The following is a 26,187-nucleotide window of genomic DNA, read 5'->3' as shown; positions in this document are numbered from 1 at the left end:
TGCGCAATTGCTAGGCCTTGAGATGGTTAAGCTACAAGTTCGAGAACCAGGTTGCAGGAGGCGATTGGTTTCCCTTTCTTGTGCTAACGGTTGCAGTTCAGGACCACTCGCCGGTTGTAAATTGAGCCACAAGCAGGTAGAAGTCGTCTTCCGGGTTGTTTATCACGATGGGTTGGTAGTGCTGGGTATTTTTCACGTTAGTTTTAATATATATTTTTTCCATTCCTCGTCTTAGGCCTAATATCTTTTTTATGAGGGCACGAGGTCCTTGCATGTGATGATGAGATACATAATGTCAAAAAGCTGTGGGCGGTCGTCGTGGATGTATAATAGAGGTGTTGTGTAATTCCCATTTATGCACCTTGTACAATATAATTTGTGTGAAGATAAGAAACCTTTTGGTCCCACAAAGCTTGGAAAGTTTTTTGTCAGAATGGCCTTTGGTGCCTTTTGCTGCCAGAACTAGAGTAGAACTTGGGACCTGGATTGTTTTGAGAAGAGTTGGTTTCCATTATTTATATCATTTTTGTTAAACAGAAGAATGCATTTTCAGGTCTTCGGTTCTGCTGGATCTCTCTCTTCTTTGCTTTGATCTCTCCTTTACTACCACTTTTGTGTACTGTCATCCATCCTTATGGATTTTGTCAGCTACAGGAATGTCTATCAACAAATGGAAGCATGCTTTTCATTCATCATGCGGGGTAAAACAGATTAAGAAGATGAAGAAGTAATAAGAAATAAAATGATAAAAAGAAGTCAAATAAAGAGAAGTGAAAGACGAAGAAAAGAAGGAATGCAGAAGCTTGTAGTTCTGTAAATTTTATTCAATTTATTAAAAGTTATTTAGCATTTAAAAGATAACATATAAATATAAAAAGTCTAACTAGAATAAGCTATTGAATTTATAGCTCGCTAAATAAAATATTAAATAATAATTAAATCAAGCATAGCAAATAAACCAAAGTAAAATTTAAAATAGCTCAGTAAATAGAATATCCAACATGATAGTTAAATTAAATCTAATAAATAATTTTAAATATAATTTATTAGCACAAGGGTTGGACTGTCTCCTGTTATCATAGATTATATAGATTTCTGAACTATGTCGCGAGTTTAATATCCATTAATTTAAAAAGGATCAAACTGCTATAATATTTCTATGTTAATTCAAAACAATAGTTTGAATTTGTTCACCTAACTTATATATTGAGATTATCTAAACTTTACAATTCCTAGTAAAAACAACTTATATATCTGAAGTAGTATTAATACGTTCCTTTTGTTCTTCTGATGAGTAATGAGATAGAGATATCAAAAGGAACAACAAAGATAGGTTGTATTTTATATTTAATGAGGTCTTTTTAGAATTAATATAAAAGTTTGAGCAGTTTGGTAAAAAGAAATGGTTTTTTGGGTAATGGTGTTGCCTGTAGTTGTTGTGAAGTAGAGGTAAGATTGCTATGCTGTATATTAACATCATATCTGGAGCTGCATGTGATGGTCACAGCCCTCTCATTATCCCACTCATTATTGTTCCTTTAATCTATTGGTGACAGATTAGCCCTTCACAGTTTGAGTCTCATGCTGGAATGTCTGCCAGGCGTCCGCCGTGAGTAGCCTTTGGAAGTAGCTGGACCTTTCCCTGGTTAATTGATCTCTTTCTTATTCATAATCAAGTGTTCTCTTATGCAGCTACCGTCACATTTATACTTATAATGAACTGAGCCTCCACGATATAGCTATTTCGTTGGCAAATGGACAAAACATTACCACAGGTATTGGTGATGATATGTGTGCAGAAGGTGGAGATGGAGGGGATCTAATGTTTTTTCAGAGTTGCCCTCGTGCTTTTCATGCAGGTGAATGTTCTCTTCACTACCCGGAACTCTGTTTTCTACTTGTTTTCAGGTGTGTAGTTTATGAACATTTCATTTGCTTCTACTCACAAGACTAGTTTCTTGTCATTTCTTTCCCCTGCATTTTCCATCTTCTGAAGTACTGCCTTCAAATTCATTCTGCATGCTTAAATTGTCATAACATAAGAATCTCTTCTCCATGCTAGGTGGGTTGGGCTGCTTTTACTTGTCTCACTGTCTCAACCCACATCCCTTTCTGCTGGTGCATTTTTCTCAAGTTCCATATGACAGAAACTGTTTTTTCTGCTCTCGAATATTCGTTGGTGGAAAAAAAAGATTACTCCCCAATTTAAATAGAGTGCATTGTGATTTATAATTATTGAAGTTTACCTTCTTTTTTCATGAATACTTGTCCATTTCATCTTATATTTGTTTGTGCTGCAGCATGTTTGGATTTACAGGACACTCCTGAAGGTGCTTGGCGTTGTCCAAATTGACGAAGGCAATTTTGCAAGACCTAATGTCATCCGGCTGACTCGAGTTGTTAAAACTCCAGAATATGATGTTGGTGGTTGTGTTGTTTGCAGGTTAAATCTCTTGAAATTTCTAATAGATTTTACCCTAGCAAATAGTAGGATGTCATTTTTTTAGGCAAAGAACTTGATGTTAGTATAAAATTGGCCAATGACCTTTTTGTCACTCCTACGATTATATATTTCACCAAGGATGTAATTTTTTAACTTTTGCATGGTCTTTGTAAGGTCTGTATTTTACGAGCTCAGAATGTCCTTGCTTAAATTTTCATACACTAAGTCAAGATTATGGAGCGTTAATTTATCTGGTTGATTGTACCTTTCGTTGGATCATTGTGGCAACTTTACGAGGAGAGGGCAATGAGTTACTGATGAAATAAGAAATTCACAATAGCAGCTGATTAGCGGAGATGGAATTAATTAGTTATTAAGGATTACACAGCTTTTGTAGAGCAATAGATTAGTTAATGCTTCCATTAATATAGAATTCCTAGCAACCAAGAGCTCCAAGCCCCAAGTTCCTTTTGTAGAAGGGTTTCCTACCGGTCAATGAACACAGATTTGTTTTTGAGTTTTCCTTGATCTTTGCTTGTTTAGTTCAATTTAGTCATTCATCAAATTTTGCTTTTGGTTCCTATAATCTTTATATATGCTTTTCTTACTATAGATGCTTACTGTTATGCTCTCTTTCAGTGCGAAAAGGAGTTCATGTTGGTTACTTGCGGGAAAGTGGACTATTTGATCTAAAAGTAAGTCCATTATCTCAAAACAGCTTGCGTTTATGATCTTCCAGAAGTATTTACTATTTTTTTCTTGAATATTTCACCATAGGAAATCCCCGAAGATAAATGGTTCTGCTGTCAAGACTGCAATAATATCTATGTATCTCTCCCATCAGAATTCTGTTTCTACTGGAGTGCAGAAAATTCCTGGTTCGCTGTTAAATATCATAAATATAAAGCATGTCGAGAAAGGACTACTTGTTGGTGAAACTGCATGTGATGTGCAGTGGCAAATTCTGATGGGAAAGAGGTGCGGTGGCAAATTCGGATGGGAAAGAGTCGCAACCGAGAAGATCTTTCATTGCTTTTGCAATTTTTCGAGTAAGTTCTTGTGTGCCTTCTTGGATTTCTGCTTCCTTTTCCCACCAACACAAGCAGCTATTATGCAGAGAACTGTGTGAATTTGCCTTTAATTTATTCTTTTTTCATCTTCAATATCATTTTTTGGATGTCTTTTTTCTTGGGTACATTTATTGAAATGATAAAAACTGGAGGTTGAGGTAGATATTAATGCGAGAAATTTTAGTTTGGCAAGTGAAAAAATAAGTTGTGTTTTACTATTTATTTCCTTTTCTCTTCCTCTTTGCAAAAGAGAAAGAAATCTACATATTTTTCACTTTTACAGACGAAGAAAAATGCACTGTCCACATTTAATTCACGGGGAGAGTCCAATTCATTTTATCAAGTGTTTAGCTCATAACAGAACAAAATGGAGGAAAGGGGGGAGTGGATCCTTGAAGTCAGCCCCAGCTAGTTTGGAATTGAGTCTTGGTCTAGATGAGTTGAATTGAGCACTGAGTCAAATGGACAAGGAACCTTCTGAATAAAAATATCAAACAGAAGAGCTTTTAGAAAATGCGGAATGCTACCTTATGAAACTCCTTTCAAAGCTCATGTGAATCATTAGCTCTCCGCTATCAACAGAAAAAGGGAAAAGCAGAGGAACTAACGCCGTCCGTCCACCTTGAGAAAAACTAATAATTTAAATCTTGCAATGTGAATGATGATGAAGATGATAGGAAAATTAGAAAGGTCCTTACCTGTAAAAGGATTGGAATTGTGTTTGTTGCGACTTAGCTGAGGGCCTGGCATGGCTTTGATGTTCATGCTGTTACTTCAAATGCTCGTTTAAGCCATGAGTAGGGTTTGTCACCTGATGCTTTGTGCAAGTCAAAGCTTTTCATTTTCCTTATATTGTGATATGAATTTTCATCTTAAATGTGAAGTTAATCAGTCATGCTTTTCAAATGAATCATGATAATTCTATCTCATCAGAATTTAAGGCTAATTATTAATTTTCTTCTTTGCTATGTAGGCGCTCTAGAGAGTGGAAATTATTCTCACTTGACATGTGCTATCGCATTCTGGGTTACAAAGGAAAATTTGGTTGGATGAAAGTTTGGCGAACAAGAGAAATGAGAAAATCTCTCTTTTTTTTTTTTTGGCCCCTAAATTATAATTCATGATAATGAAGGGATTGGAACGAAGGGTTCTTATTTTCAATTGTTCCCTTGTGCATTCATCCCCTCCCACGTTACACCAGTAGAAGACTGATGTTCTATCCTTCTGCCTTCACTTCTCAATCACTTTCTCTTTCAACGAGCTAGAGTATTGAGAGACGAGAACATTCTGAAGAGAATTTACATGCTTCGTTTAGCAGCATCAATGGCTGGTTCTGGTTGTCTGCCTCTAATTTCTGTAATTTCTCAGGACTTTCAGAGCTTTAAAGTTCTCTCTTTAACTTTATGCGGGAGAAATATATCTGGCCAGGAATTTGGGGGCATGTATTGTGTGCTTTTGACTATAAGGTACATTGCATTTCATGAAATGTTGGTTTTTTTAAGCTTTCAACTCCCTTTTCAATCCATTATTCTTGTGCATTGAGAGGTTATTGTGCTCCCTGAATGTGGAACAACTGGTGCTACCAGCAGCTGAGTCAATCTGGACAAGAAGACTAGGCTTCAGAAAGATTAGCGAGGGACAAGTAAGTTTTGTCTTGTATTCGTTAATGAATGGTCAGATTTATACTTCTTTTTATGAATCAATAAAGCGATGAAATGCTCATAAAAATTGAGAAAATAGCAAGCTTCCTTGTTTTGGTCATAACAGAATAAATTGTTTGTGCATGAAATGCAATGGATAACTTTATAAAGAAGAGGAAGAAGGATTGGGGAGGTGATATCTGCACTCCTTTCAGGCGCTCCCACTATCCATTATTTTTCAAATTGATGGTTTCTCTTAGTTGAAATTCTTGCTGATCTTTCTATTTACTGTCTTAATTTCCCTGTTTTTAAAACAAATTATTCTTCCAAAAACTGCATGACACCAAAAACATTATTCTTCCAAAATACATACATGCTGCGGAGCATTCTTTTCCCTTTACACTCTTGCAAAACCATCTAGAAAACCCAAAACCATGGAGTCTAAAACTTGTGTCCTCTCCTCACTCATGACTCATAGCCTGACAGCTAGACTCCAAAAAGCCCAACCGCTGTTAAGCTGGTCGCAACTAATGTGGCAAAATAAACAATTTTCCTCACCATAAAATTATTGTGTATGACCCCGTACCATGTATTTATTGATAGAACCACTACATTAATTAGTAAGTTGTCTTTGAATTAAAAGATGAAAAGCCACTATAGATGTAGTGTGAAAAATAGAAGAGAGGAGAAAAAAACTGAGAGAGAAAGAAAGAAGAAGAGGCAGCAAAGTAGTTTATGTTCTTCCTCCGATTTCCAGCTTGTTCACCGTTGGATCGGGCTGAGATTTTGACGGCAGCTTCTAGACATGTTACTCTTCATTCGAGATGGTTGGATTGAAGACTGGTGGTGTGTAAGCTGGCCGTTTTGATAGAAAATAGGGCTGTCAGTATTGTGAGTTTTTCTCAAATAATTCTCATTTAATCTTGTTGTAATCCGAGAATAAGTTGTTCTTGATGATATATATGTTATATTCCTTAGTTGAATCTGAGGAAGAATAATTGTGAACCTATTATTTGTTGATGGTGGAAGTTTTTAGGTGGACTACGGTCCCATGGTTTTTTCCGCGTTGGGTTTTCCCCATTAAAATCATGGTGTTGATTTGTGTGATTATTTGCATTATATTTGGTCATTGTTTGATTTTGATTTTACTGCACAAAGAGGGAAAGTATTGGGACTTGTATTCCGCTGAATTATAATCCAGGTAAATTGGTGTTCGGTTGTTCCTAGTTTTCCCAAAAAAATGGTATCAGAGCACTGGTTGTATAGATTGAATTTCTTATGTAGTTAAAATGAAAAAGAAAGATTCAAGCATGATAAAGCTCACTTCCTCTAATTATTTTCTTTGGAAAACAATAATGGAGGATCACTTATATTACAATGATTTGGCTTTGCCGATTGAATGTAAATGAATAAAGCTTGATGAAACGAATGATGCAAAATAGAATGGGCTTAATAGAAAGGCTACTGCTAATGTTAAAAAATGGGTATCTTCTAAGTCCATTAATCATATTTATTAAGAACATGACTGCTATACAGTTTAAAAGATGTTGGAAGAAACATTTGCTAAGGAGAATGCACAAAACAAGGTTTTTATAATTAGAGACCTTGTGAATTTGAAGTATAGAGATGGTGAAGAAGCTTCAGTGCATATAAATGTATTCTAAGGGTTCTTGAATCAACTTTCATTGATAAATCTTGAGTTAGTCGATGAAATACAAGCACTAATCCTATTGAGTTCATTGCCAGATAGTTGGGAGACTTTGGTGGTGTCACTTAGTAATTCTACTTTGAATGAAAAGATCACTTTGAAAACAGTGAAGAATTGTATCCTCAATGAAGAGAAGAGGAAGAAAGGGACAAGCACTTCTGAGTCTCATGCACTTGTTATAGAAAGTCGAGGGAGAAGTCTAAGCAGGTTCTCTCACGGCAAGCAAGATAGAGAATCTAGCAATAGAAAAGACAAATGGAAGTCAAGAGGAAGATCTCAGTCAAGGAAGGGTTTTAAGTGTTATTATTGTGACAAGCCTGAGCATATGCAAAAAGATTGCAGAAAGTATAAAAGAGATAAAAAGGGTAGAGATGAAGACAAGAATGAAGAAAATAATACAACTGCAGTTGTATTTGATGGTGATGTTGCCATTGTTTGTGATGATGGTTGTGTTAATCTTGCATGTCAAGATACCATTTGGGTTGCAGATTCAGTAGCTTCTTACCATGTTACACCCCAACGTGATTTTTACACATCCTACACTGCAGGTGACTTTGGTTAAGTTAGGATGAGAAATCAAGGGATGTCTAGTGTTGTGGGCATTGAAGACATTTGGTTGGAAACCAATACTGGGTGCAAGTTGCTACTCAAAGATGTTAGGCATGTGTTTGATATGCGCCTACACTTGATCTTTACAAGTACTCTTGATGAAGAAGGATATCACAATCACTTTGGAGATGGAAAATGAAAGCTCTCCAGAAATTCCTTGATTGTTGTTAAAGGGAAGAAGATGGATTTCTACATGTTACAAGCCAAGATGATCAAAGGGGAGGTGAATGCAATTGAAGATTGCTTTATTGATCTATGACATAAATAACTTGGATATTTGAGTGAGAAAGGCCTTGGCATCCTTTCCAAGAAGAACTACCTTCCATTAAAAGGTATGAACTTGAACACATGTACTCATTGTTTAGTTGGTAAACAATACAGAGTTGCGTTTCAAAGATCACCTTTACATAAAAGATCACATGTTTTTGATTTAGTTCATACTGATGTTTGCTCTATGATTGATATGTTTCTTAGAGGTGCATTATACTTTATTAGTTTTATTGATGATCACTCTAGGAAAGTTTGGGCCACTTGTTTGAAATCCAAAGATCAGGTGCTTGATGTCTTTAAGGATTTCCATACTAGAGTTGAAAGAGAAACTGGTAGAAAGCTTAAATGTATTCGAGCTGACAATGGTGGTGAATATAGGGGCCCTTTTAAGAAGTATTGCAGGGAACATGATATGAATTGGAGAAAATAGTTTCTAAGAATCCACAACAGAATGGAGTGGCTAAGAGAATTAACAGAACCATTGTTGAAAGAATTAGATGTATGCTCTCCTATGCAAAGTTGCCTAAGTTCTTTTGGGGTGAGGCAATGAAGACTGCAGTTACCATGATTAACCTTTCTCCATCAATTCCTCTTTAATTTGATGTTCCAGATAGAGTTTGGAAAGGAAAGGATGTCTCTTATGCACACTTGAGAGTGTTTGGATGCAGAACATTTGTATATGTTCCTAGAGATGAAAAGTCTAAGTTTGACAACAAAACAAAACAATGTATTTTCTTAGGCTCTAAAGATGATGAGTTTGGCTATAGGTTGTGGGATCCAAAGGAGAAGAAAATTATGAGAAGCAGAGATGTTATCTTTTTTTAAGATCAAACCATTGAAGACTTTGAACAAAAAGAGAAAACAGAGTCTACTGGTTTTGTTCCTTTTAGTTCAAATCCAAGACCTACTCCATAGTTACCTTTAATGCCTTCTAATCACGGGAGAGACTTGCAGTATGATGATAATGGTGATTCTCTTATTGAGCCATTAGTTGGTGATCCTGAATCAGTTAATGATGATATTGATGTTATTCCTGAATAGGTTATGTAGAAAGCTCTAGATGAGCCACAATTGAGAAGGTTAACTAGACTTCACCAACTTTCCACCAAATATTCTCCTCATGAGTATATGCTGGTTACTGATAGGGGAGAGTCAGAATGCTTTGATGAAGCTATGTCACATGAGAAGAAAAGTGAGTAGTTGAAAGCAATGCAAAAAGAGATGAAATCCTTGCATGAAAATCATACCTTTAAGTTAGTGAAGCTTCCTAAAGGTAAAATAACACTTAAGAACAAATAGGTATTTAGGTTGAAAATTGATGAACATTGCTCACAACCAAGGTATAAGGCAATATTGGTTGTGAAAGGTTTCAGTCAGAAAAAGGGTATTGATTTTGAAGAAATCTTTTCACCGGTGGTCAAGATGTCTTCAATCCGAGTTGTGCTTAACTTAACTACTAGTTTGAATCTTGAAGTTGAATAGCTTGATGTGTAAACTGTCTTTCTCTATGGTGATTTAGATGAAGAAATCTACACATGGAGCAGCCTGAAGGGTTTAAAGCAAAAGGTAAAGAGCAGTTAGTTTGCAAGTTGAAAAATAACCTATATGGGTTAAAGCAAGCTCTAAGACAATGGTATAAGAAGTTTGATTCTTTCATGGTAGATCATGGTTATAACAGGACCACTTCTAATCATTATGTATTTATAAAAAGGTTTTCAGATGGAAACTTTATTATTCTCCTGTTGTATGTGGATGATATGTTGATTGTTGGCCATGATGCTAAGAAGATTTAGATTTTAAAGGTAGAGTTAAGCAAATCTTTTGCAATGAAAAACTTAGGCCAGCAAAACAGATTCTTGACATGAAGATCACACGTGACAAGAAGAAGGAGAAACTTTGGCTATCTCAGGAAAGATATGTTCAAAAGATACTAGAGAGATTCAACATGAGCAACTCCAAACCTGTTTGTTCTCTACTTGCAAGCCACTTTAAACTAAGTTCTAAGCAGTGTCATTCAAGTGATAAAGAAAGAGATAAGATGAAAAAGATTCTTTATACATCCGTAGTTGGTAGCTTGATGTATGTCATGGTTTGCACAAGGTCGAATATAGCTCATGCAGTTGTTGTGGTTAGTCGGTTCCTCTGCAATCCTAGTAAAGAACACTGGTCAGCAGTGAAATGAATACTCAGGTATCTCAAAGGTACTTCTAGTTTTAGTATATATTTTGGTAATGATAAACCTGTGTTGGAAGGATATACAAATGCAGATATGGCTAGTGAAGTTGATTCTAAAAAGTCCACATCAGGATACTTGATGAAGTTTGCAAGGGGAGCAGTCTCATGGCAATCAAGGTTGCAAAAATATGTTGTATTATCCACTATAGAGGCTGAATATATTGCTCTTACAGAAGGGGGTAAAGAGTTGTTATGGATGAAGAAGTTCTTACATGAACTTGGTCTAGTTCAAGAGAACTTTGTGTTGCACTCTGATAGTCAAAGTGCAATCCATCTTAGTAAGCATCCTACTTTTCATCTCAATCAAAGCACATTAAGTTTAGATATCAATGAATTTGAGATGCTATGGAGATAAAGTCATTTGTTATTAAAAAGATCCATACCGATAACAACGTGTCAAACATGATGACCAAACCTCTACCAAAAGAGAAGTTTGAGTTTTGCAGAAGGGAAGTAGGCTTGTTAGAACCTTCTAAATTGAAGCTTACATGTTGATCGCCAGTATAGCAATTCCTTACATGGTGCGTGAGGGGAAGATTTGTTATGTAAGCTCCCACACCATGTGATGGTGGGACCACCACATTAATTAGTAAGCTGTCTTTGAATTAAAAGATGAAGTTGCCACTGTAGACGTAGTGTGAAAAATAGAAGATAGGAGAAAAAAACCAAGAGAGAAAGAAAGAAGAAGAGGCAGCAGAGTAGCCTGTGTTCTTCCTTCGATTTCCAGCTTGTTCACCGTTAGATCGGGCTAAGATTTTGACGGCAACTTCTAGACACGTTACTCTTCATTCAAGACGATTGGATCGAAGATTGATGGTGTGTAAACTGGCCGTTTTGCTAGAAAATAGGGCTATCAGTATTGTGAGTTTTTCTCAAATAATTGTCCTTTAATCTTGTTGTAATCCGAGAATAAGTTGTTCTTCATGATATATAAGTTGTATCTCTTAGTTGAATATGAGGAAGAATAATTATAAACCTATTATTTATTGATAGTGGAAGTTTTTAGGTGGACTACGATCTCATGGTTATTCCCGCATCGGGTTTTCTACGTTAAAATCATGGTGTTAATTTGTGTGATTATTTGTATTATATTTGATCACTGTTTTATTCTGATTTTACTGCATAAAGAGGGAAAGGATTGAGACTTGTATTCCGCTGAATTGTAATCTAGGTAAATTAGTGTTCTGTTGTTCCTAGTTTTCCCAACAGAAACTGACTAGTGGTGCAATAGATAAAAGTTCTTTTTATAGGTGGCAGATCTTTGAGATATGATCTCCAGGAAGCTCAAGCAGCAATGTTTTTGGGTGGGACAAAAAAAAATAGAGTGTGAGGGATCATAGGGAGAGAGAGTGAAGAGCAAGTGAGTCTTAGATACGGAACTATAAACTAAAAGAATTAAAACAGGAAATAAAGAAGCTAAGAATTAAAACAAACTAAAAAGAAGAATGTGGATTAAAAAATATGCAACTCAGTAATTCTTTAATTATTTCATCAAAAACTTCATAATATTTAGAAAAATAGGATATCAATATTAATTCTCTAACTCATTTGGTCTTATTGTGTTAAACCCCTCTTTTTGTATATCCTTATCATCTAAACCACTAAAATCCTCAAGATTGAGTTCATATAATTGAACATAATAATTTTTTTTCCACCTATATCCTTTTATTCTTGTATGACTAAGGGTTTAGAGGTACAATTGACGAAGCCAGGACCAAAACTTTGACTTTTAGCACATCAAACCTTTAAATTCATCGTAAAATATTTCATTGATAATTTATTTACCTTTATTTTTCTTTTTATAAGCATCTCATAGTATTAGTGTATTATGTACTCACTAATAGATTTGTTCTTTTGTTTAAGATTATTCTATTGGTGTAAAAGTTTAATCATATAAGATTGGAATAGGTGCTTCTCCTCTAATTTTTATTTTATTTTATTTTATTTCAATAAATGATTGGAGGTTTACTTATCTCTAGATAATTCTTAACATCTTTCTAATAAAGTTAGGCTTTAATAATGAGTTTCATCTTAAAAAAAATATAACTTTTCTATTTTTAGACAAGTTATGCAACTCAAAGAAGTGATTCATGTTACAAATTAACATATTAAAGATTCGAGAGTTATGATGATCGTCAAAAGTGAAGGTTTTTATTTTGTCAAGGCTTATGACTTTCTCATCAAGGCCATCATGTCTTAGAATAACCTAAATAATTGTCATACTGATAGCACTTGGAGTGAGCTTGCCTATAACAGTTATTTCTGTAATATTTACTAATCTTTGGGTGCTTTATTTGAGAATTCTCTAAGGGTTGAATTCCTTCTATATAGCCCTAAGAGTATCACTAAGAGTTGAATCCACGGTAAACATAGACTAGGGTTGGACACTTGATGATTATGACATTGAAATTGAGATCATAAAAAAATTTTACTAGTGAAATCACAATATAAAAATAAAGCTAATCTCATTTTTATTTTTAACATCAAGATTAATTAAGATTAGAATACATTAGGAAGATTATAAGCATGCAATGCTATACTTTTTAAGTATAAATGATTGATCAAATACAATGTTATAAATAAAGACTCACAATAAACAAAGAGAACTATATATTAGATATATGGCTAGATACCAATGATAAAAGTGATTGATAAGAAAAAATTAACATATAAAAATGGAAGATGATTTTTTTTTAGGCACAGAAGTAAATTAATGACAATAAGTGCAAACTAGAAAAGTAAAATTAAAGGAAAAGAAATTTATTGACCAAGACTTAAACCATCAAACTCAATATGGATAAAAAATTTTGGAACACAAAACCTCTTGTTATTTAATACCCCACTGAAGCAATGGTGTCTTTACTGGTACAATCTTTTTTTGCTGTTATTACTTTGATATTTTTTTACACTGTCATGATATATATATATATATATATATATATATTTTAGTCCCTAGAAAAATCAAAAGAGTAACGATATAAACAGAATGTATTTTAAACTGAAGATATTTTAGTCCCTAGAAAAATCAAAAGAGTAACAATATAAACAGAATACATTTTAAACTGAAGATATTTTAGTCTCTAGAAAAATCAAAAGGGTAACGATATATATCTTTAGCTTAAAATGCATTCTGCTTCTTTCTTTCTTTTTTAATTAAAATAAAGCTTTAGCTTTTCACCCACTATGCTTTCTTTTGATAAAAAAAATACGCCCTATTGATGCTAGACCTTCTGCTGGAATATCATGGACTCCAACTCACAAAATATTGGCTTGCTTTAAACAAAGTCTTCGGCTGTAAGGGATATGCATGTATTTTTCTTTAAAAAAAACAAACTCTTACTGACAAGATCGGATGGTGATTGGATCTGACTTTGAAAGGAAATTGTTTGTGGAGGCTGCTGTAATTTCAGGAAAGCAAATCTTGTGGCTTGTTTTTTCTAGGGAGAGGCTGTCGAGTTGTGATATGGATGGTAGGTGATGTGGTTTGTGTGGTTGAATCGTGGTTCTCAGCTTGTGGTAGATTTGGGCAGCACACCTCTTCTTTTTTTAAAATCTATATTGATAAGAGCTTCCCATAAAATAATCTAGGGTTTACAAACTGTTAATGAATTTGGATATTGTGAGTGATCATTTAGTAGTTGTGAGAAAGAAAAAAAATTGATACAAAACTAAAAAGAATAAAAAAAAAAAAAAAAAAAAAAAAAAAGAAATAAGAAGCTAAGAAGAAGAAGAAGTCAAAGAAATAAAAGAACAGACTGCTCAAGAAAAAAAAAAAAAGGGTTTAAAAAAATTTACAAATTTTATTCAATTTAATAAAAACTTTCAAACATTTACAAAAATAACATATAAATACTAAATCCTAACTAGAACAAGTAATTGAACTTATAACCCACTAAATAAAATGTTTAATAATAACTAAATTAAATTCAATAAATAATCTCAAATAAAATCCAAGGTTGGACCCTATTATCATAAATCATACAGAACTATATCTTGGTTCTAATATCTCAGTTATATTAGCAGGGCTTTGAACAAATATGTTATGCAATTTGAAGTACAACCAGCTATTGGAAATGAATTTTACACCTATCAAAAAATCATATGGACTACACTTACAAGTTATTTGAAATTCTATAAATTGAATTTAATTAATTTTTTTAATAAAAGTTTATGTTTGGAATAATTTAGAGTGTCGAGAATTGAATTTTAAATGGAATTCAATCTCTAAAAATATTATAAAAGTAAATAAAAGCAAAACATTTCTCATTTACTATACTAAAAAGAAATAATTAATGTTAAAACTAGTTTATTTAAAATAATTATCAGGAAAGTTAATGAATAGCCCATTGCAAATGAATAAAATGAATTTAACATATAAATTTAATTTATTTATCAATCAACTGGATCCAAATCAATTTGAAACACTATAATTAAATTTAATTATTGCTACTAAGAATTATTTCTAAATAGCCCTAGCCCACTGCTGTTGTTTCTCCTATATAATTTTGAAGATTGATATGCATTTGACTAGACGTAGTTACATGACTCAGTCTTTAATTAATGATTAGCATTTTTATTTTTAAATATTTATTAATACATATTATATCCTCTCTTTTCTGTTTATAATGGAAAAAATATTAATGCTAAAAAATGCATAACCTGCACTTTTTTTTTTTTTGAGTTACAGAAAAGTTTTGTTAATGTTTTTTTAAGCGGATACCCTGCTTAGTCCAACTCTATCGAGAATAGGATAGCCTAAAAATATTTTAAAGGAGAAAGCAGTAGAGGCTGGCCCATGATCAAAAGGTGACCAATCCATTGAAGCGCTACAAGGAAGGCTTGCTGGAGGTGGTTTTAGTGTCTTAAAAATATTTTTAAATTTTTTTAATATTTTAATATTTTTTTCTTTAAATTAATAATATTTTTAAAATATTTTAATATAAAAATATAAAAAATATTTTTTAAAAAATAAAAATTATTATTTTAATATATTTTTAAATAAAAAACAATATAAATAATTATAATTTCACATAACCCCAAGGTGTTGATTTGATAATCAAGGAAATATGCTCCTTAATTTTCCAAGTTCAGGCCTTAAAAGTAGCATAAAGAAATAATTATTAATTGTTTCCAAATATATTAAGGGGAGTGTTTGTAAGAGAAGTTATTTTTTAAAATATTTTTTTTTAAAGATATATTAAAATAATATTTTAAAAAATTATTTTTAACATTAAAAGCACAAAAACAAAATTTCAAAAACTAGCCAAATAATAATTCAACCGCTGCTGCCAAACAGTCCCTAAGATTATGTAAAGATACATCTTTAAAACTGTTAAGAAAGAAGACTTGAAGGAGTATCAGAGGATCCTTATCATCGAATTAAAGGGGGGGAAAAAAGTTTCTCGAAGTATCATATTTACTAAAATCTAATATCCACACTTGAAACACCAAGTATGCCAAAAGTTTTCTTTTTTCTAAAAAAAAAAAAGGATATTTCATAAGCTCAAGGGATACAAAAATACACAAATAGCTAACCACCGGATAATTACCCTCTACAACTAATCACATGAACCAATTAGGCTCCTAAAATCACTAAATGTAATGTAAGTATCCGTAACTGTATCCTGACAATTAAGATCTAGATAGCCTTAACAAGAATTTTGGTTCACTTTAAGACACGAGACAAAGCTCCACAAAAGCCTATTATCCAATTCAATCATGTATTTTATACAGGCAAGACATGGACGGATACAATTTTATACCTGCATTCGAAGCCTCCTTCAACTCCCAGGAAACTTGGTTGTTATGCCATAGCCACGATTATCCTCGCTTTACAGGCCTTTGAACATAGGATTTGTTGGGATCCTCAGTCTTGAGCTTAGGTGGTCGAATCTCTCCCTTTTTCCCCTGCAAAAAGAGTTAAAAAGAAGAGAAGTTTCAGGCCTGTTTTTATTGCTTGCTAAAAATAACACAAGTAGAAATTGTTGCCCATCTAGGCTCAACAAAATCAGTATTTAGTCTCACCTTCTTTCCCGTCTTCATAAAATCTCTCCAGCTTGAAACCTGGTGATCAATAACAACAATAATAATCAATGTGATGCCACATAATGATAAAAAGCTAAAAATCTCTATAACTGGTAGGTCAAACATTTTTCAATACATACCATTCTGCTTTTGAGGGGTAAGAAGTAGAAGAAATACGAAACATGAAATTTTCAAAAGATAAGAAGAAAGGATGGAGATAATGATACACAAGTCATAGCTAAACAGGTGAGATTTCCATCTCATGTTTGAACTGTAGCTCATACTCTCACGATCTATATAAATTAATTACTGCCCCCTATTTTTGCCTCATCCATATCTACACTAACACAGGCATATGCTTTCATGCAGTGCATGCATGAGTGTGCAATTCCACCTTATAAGGAGTGTTCAGAAGGAAGGAAATGGTGGTTGGTGTGGACAACATTGATAATTTTGTGAAAACGAGAAGAATGATCAGGCATGGACTTGTGAGAAAGAGAATGGCAAGAGAGGATGGTGACACAATGGTGGGTTTTCTTTTCCTAGTAACCGAATCAGCTGGGTGATAACTTTCTCCATTCAATAGGCCTAACCTGCTTTCCAAGATAAGAGTTAGAAATATGAAATCAAATTTATGAAACAAGATATTTCAAATTGCGCACTTATTGAATGCTATTACTCAGAGAATTTAGATCTATCAGATACTGTAACCCTTAGATATAATTGGACAACTGAACAACAAAACACATATTTGAGGAAGAAACAGTTTAAACTCGAAAGTTTTTAAATGTCACCAAATGGAATTAGATTTTGAAACAAATGCAGAAACAAACCCTCTTTTCTCTTGTTCCTTCCCACTGCTCCTCATGCTCACGCTTTCTTTTCCACATCTCCTTTTGTTCTTCTTCATCCTTCTTCAATCTACCCTCCTCTTCTGATATCTAATAACAAAAGAAAGAGGATCATGAAAGTGCGTGACTTTAAACAAGAACACCTGCAGGAAAAGAGAAAATAGCAGATCATCCAGCATACCCTCATCTGCATTTTCCTCCTCCGCCATTCTTGATCAGTTAAAATTTCTCGAACCTTCAATTTGAGCTCCTGCTGGAACTCTTCTGACCATTCATATTGTTGATCATATTTTCCCTGTTCACATAAAGATGGATAAAAGTCAAGATTTCAACATACAACCCTTAAATTAAAAGGAGCAAAAGGAGGCTCAGTTCCATAGATGACAATTTATGGTTGAAGAACTGCTGGTGCAGTAACTACTTTCTTCTAAAAAAACAAGAACAATCCCTTCAAAGATACCAGGAACTCCAAACAAACATGGCAAGATTATTAGGTATATTGGAAAGTAAAAAATGCTAACTCAATATTACTGAAGCTATCAGATAGAAATCTTCCCCTTCAATATATCCGCCAAACTGTTAACAAATGTATATTTGAGAAAATAAAAATTTACCAACTCAATTTAACTCCGAAATGGCAATAAACAATACGGGTAAAAGAAACAAAAAGTTGTATAGATGGAAAGGGAGTAAAGTGGTGAGAAGGAAACATGACAATATGGTAAGATGAGAATCAACACGCAAAAAAGTCCCAGCATCACAAATTACATTTTGATTGTCGAAACATGAAAGTAGTAATGTGAAGAACTATTGTCAATTCTCATTTCTGAAGGTCAGGCAACAACTGTTTATTCCACAACTATTGTTCTACCCTGGCAACAAGGTTTAGCAACAACACGACTGATAGCATTTTTTTGATTAATAACATGTACCAACGCTATCCAAAAGTTTCTGGCTTTGATTAATAACTCAAAATTTCAACTGCTAAGTAAAACTTGATAGAAACCTCTCTTTTAAGTATATGACAACCAGAGGGTTTTGATAAGTTTTTGGAAAGTTAAAAGTGACTGTAGTTTTACCAAATTTTCTCCGAGAGGAAGCATTCAACATGTAATTACCCATTTGCTCGAAACCTATAGTATCCAACTTAAAAGATTGTTCATTTTTAAAACTCCAATTTGTGCATCAAGAATGATCTATAGGCACAAATACAAAATGCAATCAAGGGAAAAATATATAATTAAAACTCACAGACCTCATCAACCAATGACTTTATTTTGGAGGCTGTATCTTTCTTCAACTGCTTCTTCCTCTTTGCTCGAAGTTCTTCTGCAAATTCACATTACTTTATCTATAACCACAAAAGAAAAAAAGAAAGAACATGAAACAATGTGAACAAAAATGCTCCCATTCAACATGAAGAGGACAACAGAGAGCACAGCCACGTTTTTTAATATTTCAGTATAAACCCCTTCAAATGTTGCTACAGCAGCAAATACTTTAGAAAATGCAAGCGCATCTTAATTATGGCCCAAATATACCTGCCACATAGATGGAAGGAACATACAGGATATATGTTCCAGCAATGAAGAAAGGGGAAAGGAAAATAAACAAGATGCATAAACAAACATGAAACCACCCAAAAAAATTTCCATTTTCATTTTCAAGAAAAATTGTTTACAGTCCATTAAAACAGAAAGGCGAAAGTAAATTATAAAACCTTTAGCACTAACCTTTAGCTGCGTTAACCTGGGCAAGAACATAATCTCTTTCTTGTTCATCAAGTAAGAGTTTCTGGGCTTTTGCTAATGCTGCTCACAATTTAACAATGCCATGTGAGTGAATCATTATAGAATACTTCAAGAAGGAAACAAGTACATAGTTATGTATCTTTACATAATGCATGTTTATGATTGCTATTCCTTACCCATTATAAAAAATCACAAACAACCACAAAATACAGAACATATTGAAATGAGTCTCCTTAAATTAGAGTTAAGGCTAGCACAACATGAACAAAGTCTAAAACCCACAACCACACCAGTCAGGTCATTCTTCAAATTTCTGACTCTGTTTCAAAACCCTACACATCATTTTTAATCCTTCAGAGTCCCCCCGCAGAGGTTCCCTGCACCTCTCTGCTTTCTGCCACTGTAGCTCTTGCCTCACTGTGCCTAAATGACAGAATAATATTGTTGTGGAGGACCACAAGCATTGTAATCTAATCTGAATAGAAAAAGTTCTTAAATAATGACTAATTTTGACCTTTGTGAAGAACAGAACTTGTCAATTATCAGTTTCTGTGCATACAGCTTCCAAGAGCTTTACCAAAGCTGGTCTTAATAGAGTAACAAAATTATCTGGATGCCTAATCCAACATTGTCCCGCCCATCTTTCAACCATGACACCAAGACAACATCAAATTACCATCAATATGCCATCATTTAATGATTCCCCTTTACTTCAAATCCTCTGCACCTTGACAACATGCCAGTTTCATTATGCCAGAGAATCATTCCACAAAAAAATTATAAAACTTACAACTTCAAGTAATTTTCTACACTTCAAATCAGAAAATAACAGTTATGGTTGCACTAACCAGGTTTTCTCAAAATGTATAGTTCTACAAAGGCTGACATTTTTGGGTGTGATAGGTTGGGTGAAATCTGGTCCCAAAACCAAGCTTCTTTACATGGCCCCACTTGCTTACATTTTGAGTTGCAACCAAGTTAACTCAGTCCCCTATTGACAAAATGATGCATATGAACTTGCTGTTTGGATCTGGTCTGTGAATTTGACCCATCCCATTTGCAAAATGATGGATTGAGCTAAGTTCACGTTAGGTTGGGTCGGGTTTGGTTCAAAATATTTGGGCTAATCCAGTTTTTCCAGTTCTAAACTCAACTTGTCAAAACCACAGCAGAAAAACTTGAGTTGGAGTTGAAATCTTTTCAAGTCAATGCAAAAGTTGGCATTTCCAGTTTGTAAATAGAAAACCCAAATGCTAAAAGAAAATAAGCCAACCACAAGATTCATACTATCAAACCATGCAAGATATTATGCACAGCTAATTTACCTGCAAAAGCTTCTTTTGCTTGCGGATGCTTGCACTTATCAGGGTGAACCAACAAAGATAACTGCACATGAATTAGACATAGAGCTTGTGAATAAGATGCAAAAATAATGAATGTAATAATCATAACATTAAATTCCAACCTATCAAAAACAGTTACCTTACGATACTGCTTTTTGAGATCCTCTGGAGATGCTTCAAATGGTAAATTTAGATACTCAAATGGATTTAACTTGAAGCATGAAAGAATCCTAAAATGTTCAAATTTTTTCCAAAGAGACAGAACAAAATTAGAAGAGAATAAAACGAATTCTGCCAAATGAGAGGTAAACATTTCAAGCATGACGAGAGGCCAATTGCGATGATATAATCAATAGTTCAAAGACCATCGCATTATTCTAAAAGTATCATCAAACGAAAAATTCAAGTAAAATAATCCTACACAGATGAATTGGTCATCTCTAACTATTCCATCGCTAAAGCTTTCAACTCCTATCCTTCTTCAATGTTTAAAAATTTTACTTTCTCAAAATTAATATTCATGCACAAATTTCAAAATCTCACTTCTATAATTTGCATATCAAAATAATCATTCGATCGAAAAGCAATAGAAATATACAAATCACGAGTAGATTAATTGCAGGCGTTTACATATGTGAAATCGAATGAGAAATTCTGTTTTCATTCAAAATCATAAACTAGAAAACCCTAATTAAGTGGGAAATTATAATTCAAATGCATACATACATGAAAATAAATAAGTAAATACAGGGGGAGAGAGAGGGACATAGAGAGGAGAGACCTGGCGACTTCGTTATCTCGCTCGACTTCGCTGACTTCCGCGAAGAAGCTCTTGAGAAGCAAATCATCGTAGGCGGTGGCGGAGGATTTTGTATCTCCCATCGCGCTCGCTTTTAGCTGCTTTTACGCTCTCTTTTTTCTTGTCTCTTGCTTCTCTGTCTATCGTTTCCTATGTTTTTCGTCAATGGAGGTCCATCAAATCCACCCCGAGTATTGACCCCCATAAAAAAACAGATTTTAAATTTTATAGATTAATTTGAATTAATTTAAAAAAAAATTAAAATATATTTAAATTTTTAATATTTTATAAAAAAATTATATGAATATAGATTATGTATATTGTAAATAAAATATTTTTTTGATATTTATATAATAAATTTTAAAAAATATTAATAATCAGCTAAAAAATATTAAAAAAAGTGTAAAAAATATTTACATTAAAAAAAAAACCCTGAAAACCTCCTGTTTCATTAAACAAACAATTATTCTCAAACCCAATCTCATCACCAGCACCACCTTCACCCATTCCATCATTCTGCATCAGCAATTGATCATCCTCATCCAAAAGCAACTTTCTTTCTCAGATGCTTGCGTTATTGTTCTTCATATTTATTTTTGCTCCTATTATTCTTGATTTATTTCTCATCTTTATCCTCCATACTTCACTACTCGTAACCGCTGCTTTTTTTTCTTGCCAAAACGTAATCCATTTTTTGTGGTTGAATTTGCTGTTCCAGGTTGGCCATGATATTTCTTCAATCACTTTTTTTTAATTATCATCAAGACTTAGTTGTGGGCTTGGATGCAAGAACAGTGAACTTTAGGCCATGTCTCTGTTATGTCATATATATGCTTATAAAGGGTTATAAGTGTGTTTTTTATGGTCCTTTGAGAAGCCTTTCTCAAGCCTTCTGCTGCTTCATATCTCAAATATTTTGTTGTTGCTGCATCTATCAAGACTACTATGTATAATAACAAAAAATAAACAAAGGTATTTAACAACCATAGTTGCTGTCTTTCGAAGTTAGATCTCAAGTTGCCTAGCCTTGTCCCCCAGCAACGAAGATTACGAGGCTCGATGCGTCTGAAGGGGCTGGAGGTGGCAAGAAAGATCTACACAAATATAAGATCTCAAATCTATCAAGGAAAGTCACTCGGGTCTCGAATTGGTTTGTCCGAGTTGTCTAGGTCATGGGTCGACTCCCAGGTTATTTGGGTGTGGCTGAATTGTTACATGAGTCGACTCCCAGGTTATTTGGGTGTGGCTGAATTGTTACACCAGCAGGTATTTTAACGAATCTAAATCGATCTCATTATTAAATTTTCGATCAATCTGTCAAGCCGGTTTAAATTTAATAACTATAGTCCTATATGATTTAACGATTGATTAGTTAAATAAAATATAATTAGATTTTTAAAATTTAAATGTTAATTAAAAATAAATATTTTTAGATTTAATAAACAACCAAATATGTAACTCAGGCTAGGCAGCGTGAAGGATTTCAGATTAATTTATAATTTATAAAAGTGTTAGCATTATAAAAGCAGAAAATAAGTGAGTATATAATCCATTTATCTTTCTTTTATTTTATATATTTTTATTTATTTTATCTTGAAGATTAATTATTATTGCTAAAAAAATGACTTTTATTCTTATAAATATATTATATAAATACAATTTATTTATATAAAATAAAAAGGAAAATATTTAAAGATAAATTATAATATTTTATTTGAAGCACTATAAAATAAAATAAAAGCAATTAAAAAGATTAACTACTATTTAAAAAATAAATATGAAGTAAACAATTTGAAAAATAAAAAAGGATATTAATTAAAATCTAAATAAAAAATTAAAGCAAAGAGAAAGAGTATTAATTAAAATTTAAATAACAACCTATATCTATTGTGGTAGATGGCTTATATATATATATATATGTTTATATATATATATATGTTTATATATATGTTTCATGATTAAAAAGTAAGGGTTTGAGTTTTTTTCCTTCAATCATAATGGTTAAAGTTAAATAACAGTTGGAACGGATCTATATTAAACTTAATGGTTAACATCAATGGTCAACTGATTAGTACTTAAAAATGCATTTTTATCATGGTTTTATATTATCATTTTGCACTTGAAGTATCAATTACTCCTTAACTAAAACATGTTTTATAATAATATATCTAATAATATAAGATACATTTAATTTATGGTAAATATTCATTTTAAATGCAGGCCTATCACATAAATGAAAGAATTGATTGATGACTTTAAGAACTTAAATTGCAAGGGCAAAGAGATGACCAAAATTAAAAAAGAGATGTCGGTGCAATCCAAACCGGAACACTGTTCGGTAATTGGGTCATATCTGGAGCTATAGATCTTAGATTTAAGTCTACTTTATATGGATGGAAAGGTAAGACATAGGCCTACAACTTTCATATGGAGCCCAAGATCTAAAAAGGCCATTTACAAGTCCAAATTGTTGCAACAACAAAGAAGCCCGAATCTGTCATCCAACCCGAACACTATTCAGTATTTTGGCTATATCTGAAGTTCTAGAAGTCCAAATGAGCTGAATTTTTTATACAAGAAAGCTGAGACAATTGCCTACAACTTTCATATTTCGAGTGGCTCCAATTATGATGTTATCAATGACATTTTGGGCAGACAAGAGAAGATAAGGATTGTCACCAAGTCAAGAGTTGGTCACCCACTCATCAATTAGTTATCAAATCAATAGTTCCCAATTTTGGCCTATAAAAAGAGGTATTTGCCATGCATTTAGGCATCTTGATGTCCAGATCAAGATCATGCTCTTGCTTTCTCTCTTTGTATTTTTTGTAATGTTTATGCTTTGCTTTCATTAATATCAAGTTTATGCCTTTCATTTTCTTTCCTTTACTTAGTTAACTTTTATCTTATTTATGTCCTTATTTTGTTTATCTATTTTTATTTGTTTCATTATGTCTAGTTAAGTTTATTATGTCAAGGTGAAAAGGTTACACTAATGGTGTAAGAATAAGTATAGTGTAAACTTAATATGGACTTTAATGTTTGATACTAACATATTTTGTATTTGTTATCTTGTTCACTCTTTAATACTTTGCTTGTTAAATGATTAATCTTGATTTATGTTGTATAACACTTGGTACAACAAATGCTTGGCACTTTCATAGTTCATACTGTATGGTATAACCGACACCTGAGCTTTGAAAGGAACTTGATTTGTTGTTAACATAAGTTATAATCATGAATGTTTGACGAGATTTACAAGTACTAGCATTAATCGAATAAGATGACTAATGTAATCATGTTAACAATCTATAATCAGATTGGAACCTCCTTTGTGTGTGGTTTCCAATTGAATAATAGGAGTTTATACTATACTTGTTTGACGTACCATTAGTGGAACCTCTAACCTTGACATTTGTTATTATCATAGTTTAATCGTTACATTAATATTTCATCTCAAAGTTCTCATCTTCTTCTTCTTCTTCTTCTTTATTATTGTTATTATTATTATTACTATTATTATTAGTATTACTACTATTATTATTATTGTTATTGTTATTATTGTTATTGTTATTACTATTATTATTATTGTTGTTGTTGTTATTATTATTATTGTTGTATTATTGTATTTATAATTTGTACAATTAACCTCCCTATGGTTCGACCCCGGTTTTGCCAGGTTATTTATTATTTCGACACTCCTGCACTTGGGAGAAGATATCAATCTTTTCGTCGTATCACCAACTATGATTAAAAATCTGGCCATCTATCATCTACAACATGTTTTTTTTTTTTACTAACTATACATGTTATCACATGAAACTTTTTAAAATATATTTTTATTTAATTATATGAAAATTAAAAAATATACTTGTAAAAAAGATAATTTTTAAAATTCTATATGAAAAATGTGTTTTTCTTATTCATGTAATTTTTTTTGACAATAACATGTCTTTTTTTTTAGCTAAATGATTTATTGAATAAAAACCAATGAATACTTAAGAGAATATATTTGCAAAAATTCAAATGATTTGAATTAAAGAGGAAAATGTGTAAATTTTTAATAAATAAAATTATCTTTCCTTATTCATGTACTTCTTTTTTTTGTTGAGAAAAATATTTGTTTATTAGAAAAATAATTTTTCAAATAGAAATCATGAAAGCAAGTTTTAGTAAAACAATCATGAATATTAAAGAAAAAAATAGAAGAACAATAGATGTAAGAATATTATATAAAATGTTTACAATAAAAAAGATAAAAAAAAATAGATTTTTTTTCTTATTGATATTAATGAGATTGTTTTTAAATAAATTATGCATATTAGGTGAATATAAAATTATTTATAATTAGATAATTATTCAAATATCATTTTAATAAATTTATTTGAAAGATAATTTTGTTCTCAAATTAAAAAAATGAAAAAATATTAAGAGTTTTTTAACAAAGAAATCACATGGGCCTAGAAGGACAACTCATGTGACGGCTTAAAAGATAACAAAACTAGATGTATATGGACTTGGAAGCTCAAGTTTGCATACTTGGCTTCTTGTTTTTTATTTTTTTATTTTAAAATGAACATATGATATGTTATTTATCCAGATTCAATGAAGAGAAGAATGTGTTGCCCAACTAAGCATACACTCTGTTGCCTTCTTATTTAAATTTTGGCATCTTTAATTGTTAAAAAATCAAGGTTTGAGTTTTAAGACCCTAAAATCTAAACTTCAATTTTTTTTAAAGAAACTAGAAACCTCTATGAAATCATTTTCATCTTTAATACACCATCTAATCAATTTGAAAATTAAAAACCAAACCAAAACAAAATAAATTTAACTAATCTTGATCTATTTTTAAAGTATATTTTAAAAACAGAACCAACTCCTTTGAACCCCCCTCTCTATAATAAATTTATTAACACCAAAATTAATAGTGGTGATCTTGAACTTTTATATTACTTGAAAAAATAGATCGAGTTTAGTTTGAAAAACTTGTTTATTTTTTAGTTTGTTTTAAAGAGATGAGAGAGAAAACCATCAAAAATAGCTAGGAGAAAGAAAGTTGTTGGTTAGATCACTTTTGGACGAAGAAACTCATCTTTCTTGGTGTTAACAAATTTTATTTAACAATATGTGTTTGATGGTGGTGGTTTTAAAGCCTTTTCTTACCTGAAAAAAATAGATAGAACTCAGTTTATAAATTTTTCACTATGTTGATTGTTTTTTTGTGGTAATTTGAAGGTGTTATAGGGTCATTAAATGGTTTAGAAAGATTTTTATGGAAAATGAGTTAAAAAATAGATTTTTCTCCTAAAAAACCTCTCCCCTCCATTGTTTTTTTTCGGGCATCACAACAATGATTGAATTTTAAGAGGGTATCCAACACATGACATGTTGTTTGATTCGATAAGCAACATGTTGTCTTTTTTTTTTTTAAAGTCTGCCTC

General features: G+C 32.4%; 2 protein-coding genes across 3 annotated transcripts; one reads left to right on the top strand and one right to left on the bottom strand.

The window, feature by feature from the left end:
• Window positions 1-22: 22 nt before the first annotated feature.
• Window positions 23-2,564, top strand: LOC105113979 (uncharacterized). Its single transcript, XM_011010354.1, has 5 exons — window positions 23-171; window positions 1,389-1,449; window positions 1,557-1,609; window positions 1,693-1,859; window positions 2,301-2,564. The coding sequence occupies exons 1-5, from the start codon at window positions 23-25 to the stop codon at window positions 2,351-2,353; spliced, it is 483 nt and encodes a 160-aa protein (XP_011008656.1). The 3' UTR covers window positions 2,354-2,564.
• Window positions 2,565-15,506: 12,942 nt separating this feature from the next.
• Window positions 15,507-20,929, bottom strand: LOC105113973 (dnaJ homolog subfamily C member 8-like). Of its 2 annotated transcripts, none has more exons than XM_011010344.1 (9): window positions 20,726-20,929; window positions 20,084-20,174; window positions 19,927-19,987; window positions 18,584-18,661; window positions 18,106-18,179; window positions 17,032-17,145; window positions 16,833-16,940; window positions 15,942-16,038; window positions 15,507-15,904 (listed from the first exon to the last, which is right to left on the bottom strand). In XM_011010344.1, exons 1-9 carry the CDS (start codon window positions 20,824-20,826, stop codon window positions 15,807-15,809), a joined length of 822 nt encoding a protein of 273 aa, XP_011008646.1. In that variant the 5' UTR covers window positions 20,827-20,929; the 3' UTR covers window positions 15,507-15,806. The 2 variants fall into 2 exon arrangements, with proteins under 2 accessions (XP_011008646.1, XP_011008647.1); XM_011010345.1 differs by having other exon boundaries at window positions 15,507-15,882; window positions 16,000-16,038.
• Window positions 20,930-26,187: the final 5,258 nt, after the last annotated feature.

Source organism: Populus euphratica, unplaced genomic scaffold (genome assembly GCF_000495115.2).
Source record: "Populus euphratica unplaced genomic scaffold, PopEup_1.0 scaffold470.1, whole genome shotgun sequence".
Taxonomy (NCBI): domain Eukaryota; kingdom Viridiplantae; phylum Streptophyta; class Magnoliopsida; order Malpighiales; family Salicaceae; genus Populus; species Populus euphratica.
This window is presented reverse-complemented; position numbering and strand designations above follow the sequence as displayed.